The following is a 6,984-nucleotide window of genomic DNA, read 5'->3' on the forward strand; positions in this document are numbered from 1 at the left end:
ATCCTCTTGTAGACAGTATAACTATATATTTCCTGTGGAATTACTTTTGCAATATGTTCCCCTGTCCTTCCTGAGGAGCATTTCTGCAGCACCGAGAGTGCTTAAATGGAAACGTTTGGAACCACCAACAGTCTTCCTACACTAGATCTGGCCGCTCAGCCAAACTGAGTCATCTGGGACGGATGGCTTTGGTCAGACAGGTGACCAAGGGCCCAGTGGTCACTATGAATGAGATCCAGAGTTCCTTTGAGAGGATGAGAGAAGCGTACAGAAGGACAACCATCAGTGCCTGGTGTCTTCCACACACGCCGTTAGGAGTTGCACCCAAATAGTTCAGTCTTTGAGTATTTTACTTCTCATGGTGTGAGAGTTGTTCAGGTGCTTTTTGGCAAACTACGGCGAAATAAATGGCTTCCGCCTGTCCACTCTACCATACTGTAAGCGCTGCACTGATGATAGTCCCAATGTACGCATCTCTTCTGTACGCTTCTCTCATCTGCACAAAGGAACTCTGGATCTCATTCATATGTGGTCCGGTTAAATGCATGAGACAGGACACAATAATATATATTTTATGCAGGTATTTTATTCCCCAACTGTATCAGGTAAAAGTACTGTAGTTTTAAATGTAAGGATTTGGATAAAGTAGATATAAAACTCTAATTCATGTGTAGTAAGCTATCAAACAGTAAAAGTATCCTTAAAACACGTTCTATAAGCAATAGACAACAGTAGTGGCTCTGGGTGACTGAAATAAAATAAAATAAAAATAGAAACAAGAAATAAATAACAGCATAGCACATTTAACAAGCCAAAACTATCATCATCACATTTAACTTTCAGCAGTAGCTGCCTCCAACAGTATACATTCAAAATGTGACCCATTCTATTGCATTCAAACAGGGGAAAACAGGCTAGTCTGCACGTAACTCATATTACACTGACTCATTAAACACCTGAATAGTTACGGCATAAACTATTGTCATATGAATGCAATGAAATTTCATCCGTATCATAGTAGTCATTAAAACGATGACTCAACTAGTTGACGTCGCATGACGGACAAATACATTCACAACATCAGATGACAGACAACCACATTCACAAATAAAGGCAGGTTAACCAACGGAATCGAACACTCACTCGTTTTAGCACCCACATATGTGACCGTTGGCGTTCCCAGCTAACGTAGCTTCAAACTCCCCTCTGTATTGAACAAGGGTTATACAACGGGGAAGGAAATCAGAACAACACATTTATTGAGCTGTGAACTGTGGGCACAACATGACTGTTGATCGTTTTCTGTAATTACGTGTGGAAAACACAGACTCCGTGTGGAAGTATGAAGGCATAGTATTGATACATTAAACTCTGTGTGGAGTTGCTAACACTCACGCTGCGTCGCTGTCCTGTTCTTAGCCTGCTAGGAGATGTAGCCCCGATCTGGCACACTATCTACAAGAATCATTAATAATCACTATTTTAGTTGATAACGTTAATGATGTTAATAACACTAGTTTCCAACTCCACAGCCCCAAGCTCACCATTCACTCCTGCATCCAACTGTCCAGCCACATCAATACTTCACGGACATTGCCGTAACACTTCTTTTAGCTTCGTAAACGGCCCTCTAGTCAGCCCCGTTGCCACAGCAACACTTCCACCCCCCCTCGCGTCACTGCGCGAGACATTCAAGTTTCCCGCTGTGTGTTCGTCATTCTAAAACAACCCTGTCCTCTGTTCACCCGGTTACACATATAATGCCCAATGAATTCATTTGGGCACAGGGGAACTCCAATCAAGTTGTAGAAGCATTGATTGAAGCATTAGGTGCGTTTGCGATGAGCTGCGGCTTAGGCTGGCTTCATACGTCAACGAGAGCAGCAGAGTCTTAGCAGGAGGGGCAACTAGCACACGCTCATCCCGGACAGTCTGACTGAGCTTACGTACCTGAAGTTACTCGCGAGAGACCTGCTGGAGACCTCGCGGTAGATATCGCGGTAGATATCGCGGGATTTTGTATTAAATACAGTAAAACTTTTATTCTTACTCATTAAAATGAGCATGGTGACTGACGAAATAAATTGATATGATGTGTTTAAATAAATCACTGTTGTCATATTAACAGGCCTGCATTGCAGCACATTCATTATATTCACTATATAAGTGTTTTCCGTGTGTATATATTTAACCAACAGCATAAAATACAGCATAAAATATGCTCAAGTATCCTCACGTTTTCAGTAGGCTAGCCTGCTGTTCCAGAAATCACAAATAAGAAGGTATCCGTTCGATATCTGTTCATTTTAGCAGATTCTAACATAAGGAGCAAAGATTCTAGAACAGAGCAAGATGGATCACAGGGATAAGCTCCAGCGACATCCCAGACCCTGGTTTTAGTGCAGTTGAACTGATTCGTCTTGGTCCGCTCTAGTGTCTTGGGTAAGGAGGCAGAACGAGACACCTGTCATACTCGTCATGGGGAGATTCTTCCAAACGGCCCTATCACAACTTTGAACTGACGTCATTGGGGTGGGTTTTGGCCAGCGCAGTTGCTTAAAAACGAACTGCGCTGAACTGCGCTGGCTGAGCTAAGACGCAGTCTCCCGAGATCTTGTATGGACATGTGACATGATGTCACAGGGGTAACTCCCACCGCGACTGCAAGAAGTCGGACATGATTTCTAACCAGTTTGCATTTCGTCTGTCCCAGTATGCACTCTGTTTAACCCAGCATGCATCACATCAAGTCAGATCTGCGCAGATTTTCGTCAAGTCAAACGCACCTATTGTCTGGAACAACTGGAGAGGATGTGACATATGCTCCGTTTGCACTGTATGTGTGAACGTAAGGGAATTTACTAAGTGCTAACCAATCACATGTTCTGTTCCAACTGACATGGTTAAGTGCTAACCAATCACATGTTCTGTTCCAACTGACATGGTTAGGTGCTAACCAATCACGTGTTCTGCTCCAACTGACATGGTTAAGTGCTAACCAATCACGTGTTCTGTTCCAACTGACATGGTTATGTGCTAACCAATCACGTGTTCTGTTCCAACTGACATGGTTAAGTGCTAACCAATCACATGTTCTGTTCCAACTGACATGGTTATGTGCTAACCAATCACATGTTCTGTGTGCAGACTTTGTCCTCCATCAGTCTGTCGCCTCAGAGTCTCTGTCTGTGGACACCTTCTCCTTCAAGAACGACGTGTACGTGGCCATCGCTGCACCCAACACAGAGAGCTGCATGGTTCTCCAGTGGGATCACATTGAGATGTACTTCAGGAGCTACGACAACATCACAGGTAGGATAACACCAGGAACTCCCACATCACCACAGGTAGGCTAGCATCATGAGCAACAACAACATCACAGGTAGGCTAGCATCATGAGTTAGCACATCACAGGTAAGCTAGCATCAGGCGCCTTGGCGATGTCAGACATAACCAAGAGGTGTGACAACAATACAGGTAAGTTAGCTTTAAGAACTACATATTCACAGATAGGCTAGCATCAGGAACTACACCTTGATTGGTAGACTAGCATCAGGAACTACAACTTCATCGGTAGGCTAGCATCAGGAACTACAACTTCACCCTTTGGTTAGCATCAGGAACTACACCTTGATTGGTAGGCTAGAATCAGGAACTACAACTTCATCGGTAGGCTAGCCTCAGGAACTACAACTTCACAGTTTGGCTAACATCAGGTAAGTTCACCCACTCGGCGGCCATATTGCATTTGGGCACTTATCGTGGGCAAGCCTTCAGGACACCAACCTCACTTCAGCTGCAACATCACAGCACATGATTGCCACAATATAGTCACAACATACCAGATGTTTGTGTTTTGACACTAACCCCATACATTTCTATGGGAGATTCTTTACTACTACTTGAATGACTCGACTATTACCTGACCGGTTGATTAGCTCATAGTATGTTTGGTCATATGGACTTACACCTGCCCCGGGCCCTCAAGATCTCAATGAAAGGTCCCAAGGCACAGATTAAATTGGTGTCCCAATTCATAGTGGTATGTTTTCATCCCTAGCCCTAACACTTACGCCCTAAACCCTAACACTTACGCCCTAAGCCCCAACACTTACGCCCTAAGCCCTAGCACTTACGCCCTAAGCCCTAACACTTACGCCCTAAGCCCTAACACTTAGTGTTGAGAGGCAAGGGCTAGGAGCAAGACGAAGGGGAAGGGGAAGGGGAAGGGGAAGGGGAAGGGGAAGTTGTAAAATAGAGAATTGGGATTGGGCCTAAAACCTCAGAGTCTATTACATTATAAAACATACAGGGACCTAGAGAGAGAGGTTTGAACACCAGATATAGTGAATTGTGCAGATGAATGCTGTCACACTGTTGAACCAGAACTCACTGTCTCCCCCTGCAGGTCAGTCTATCGTGGGCTGTAAGTCGGTGGTCATCCAGGACCAGGTGTTTGTCATCGTGGCGCAGCTCTTCGGCGGCTCACACATCTACAAGTTCGATGAGGACCAGAGTCGCTTTGTCAAGTTCCAGGACATCGAGGTGTCCAAGATCTCCAAGCCCAACGACATCGAGGCGTTCCAGATGGCGGGGGACTGGTTCTTCGTCATCGCAGACAGTTCCAAGGCAGGCCTGTCCACGCTGTACCGCTGGAACGATAAAGGGTTCTACTCCCACCAGTCCCTGCACGAGTGGTTCCGCGACACGGACGCCGAGTTTGTGGACCTGGACGGGAAGGCCCACCTGATCCTCGCCAGCCGATCTCAGGTACACCTGGACCAGTGACATCACAGCTCACCTGAGCGCAAACTCCAGCTCCAACTCCAAAACACCAACCAGCGCTTGGTGCTGCAGGGGGATTTAATCTGTGTGTGTGTGTGTGTGTGTGTGTGTGTGTGTGTGTGTCCAGGTGCCGGTGATCTACCAGTGGAACCGCGCGTCCCAGCGCTTGGTGCTGCAGGGGGAGATCCCCAACATGGAGGACGTGGTGGCGGTGAAGGCGTTCAGCGTGGACGCGGCGCTCTTCCTGGCCATGACGCGCTACATCGGCGACTCCAAGGTGCTGCGCTGGAGCGCCCCCAAGCTGTTCTCGGAGGTGCAGGCGCTGCCGTCGCGCGGGGCCATGATCCTGCAGCCCTTCAGCTTCAAGCGCCGCCACTACCTGGCGCTCGGCAGCGACTACACCTTCTCACGCATCTACGTGTGGGACGCCGACAGCGGAAGCTTCCGCCGCTTCAAGGAGGCCTACATCCAGGCGCCGCGCTCCTTCACCGCCGTCTCCACCGACCGCCGAGACTTCCTGTTCGCCTCCAGCTTCAAGGGCAGCACGCAGATCTACGAACACATCCTCATCGACCTCAGCCTGTGAGGGTCGCACACACACACACACACACACACACACATCCTCATCGACCTCAGCCTGTGAGGGTCTCACACACACACACACACACACACACACATCCTCATCGACCTCAGCCTGTGAGGCTCACACACACACACACACACACACACACACACATCCGTCTGTATCATTGAGTCTTTTGCATTTCTAGTATGCCCAAGTAGTAGGTAGTAGTGGGCCCAGTTAGCTTGTGAAGCGGCCCTGTAGTTCAGGTAGACTCGGCTAGATACTTTATTTATTTGTTGAGTTTATTATCCTTTTGCACTGAATGAGGAACTTTTAAGCATTATGACATCATCTCTTGTGTTATCTGTTGCCATGGCGATGATTATGATGATGACAATGACAGGGTTCTTGTGTACAATGCCTTATCAGATCACATGGGACAGACACACACACACACACACACACAAATAACACACAACACATGCACACACACAGTTCAAGTTGACTGGTATAACAGATGCATTTATCCAAAGCGATATGGAACTGCAAGTTTGGGTGTCAATCCTGGACTGACCGATTGATGAAGCTACCACTTCTCCAAAACAAACCCACACACACACACACATACAAAAAGCACTTGCTTTGTAGATATCCTAACACAAGATTGTACTCAAGGTATTTTACGACACTGGACAGCCTCCACCTCCTTTGAACCCTCCAACCCATGAGTCTCTCTTGAGATGGGGGAAGTGACACGTCATTCTACATGCTGGAGATGGGGGAAGTGACACGTCATTCTACACGCTGGAGATGGGGGAAGTGACACGTCATTCTACACGCTGGAGATGGGGGAAGTGACACGTCATTCTACAGCTGGAGATGGGGGAAGTGACACGTCATTCTACACGCTGGAGATGGGGGAAGTGACACGTCATTCTACACGCTGGAGATGGAGGAAGTGACACGTCATTCTACACGCTGGAGATGAAGGAAGTGACACGTCATTCTACAGCTGGAGATGGGGGAAGTGACACGTCATTCTACACGCTGGAGATGGGGGAAGTGACACGTCATTCTACACGCTGGAGATGGAGGAAGTGACACGTCATTCTACACGCTGGAGATGGGGGAAGTGACACGTCATTCTACACGCTGGAGATGGAGGAAGTGACACGTCATTCTACACGCTGGAGATGGGGGAAGTGACACGTCATTCTACACGCTGGAGACCAGAGGGAGCAGCAGCTGTTGGCATCTTCACTTCCTGGGCAGCAGTCAGGTGCTGATCTGGATCTTGGCAGGTGCTGGTCTGGTGCCGGGTCAGGACTGGGGTGGAGTCGCTAACCTGCACCTGATCTTGGCAGGTGCTGGTCTGGGCGGAGTCGCTAGCCTGCACCTGATCTTGGCAGGTGCTGATCCGGGTCCTGGATCCGGTGATGGTGCTGCCTGGACTCTCCTACCAAAGCATGCCCCCCCCCCCCATGTAGAATGCCCCTAAAGAACTTCAGCTCTACAGAATACACCACCCACCCAGCTCTACTGATTACACCACCCACCCAGCTCTACAGAATACACCACCCACCCAGCTCTACTGATTACACCACCCACCCAGCTCTACAGAATACACCACCCAC

The 6,984-nt window shown here is 48.1% G+C and overlaps 1 protein-coding gene across 1 annotated transcript in view; it reads left to right on the plus strand.

Moving 5' to 3' along the window:
• lgi2a (leucine-rich repeat LGI family, member 2a) overlaps window positions 1–5,452 on the plus strand; it is a 14,027-nt gene extending 8,575 nt beyond the window's left edge. The window contains exons 7-9 of the mRNA XM_062516490.1: window positions 3,148–3,312; window positions 4,409–4,770; window positions 4,913–5,452. Of these exons, the coding sequence (XP_062372474.1) occupies window positions 3,148–3,312; window positions 4,409–4,770; window positions 4,913–5,371 (986 nt within the window). The 3' untranslated portion in view covers window positions 5,372–5,452. The remainder of the gene's footprint in view (window positions 1–3,147; window positions 3,313–4,408; window positions 4,771–4,912) is intronic.
• The last annotated feature ends 1,532 nt before the right edge of the window (window positions 5,453–6,984 follow it).

The sequence above is a fragment of the Sardina pilchardus genome, chromosome 16 (genome assembly GCF_963854185.1).
Source record: "Sardina pilchardus chromosome 16, fSarPil1.1, whole genome shotgun sequence".
Taxonomy (NCBI): domain Eukaryota; kingdom Metazoa; phylum Chordata; class Actinopteri; order Clupeiformes; family Clupeidae; genus Sardina; species Sardina pilchardus.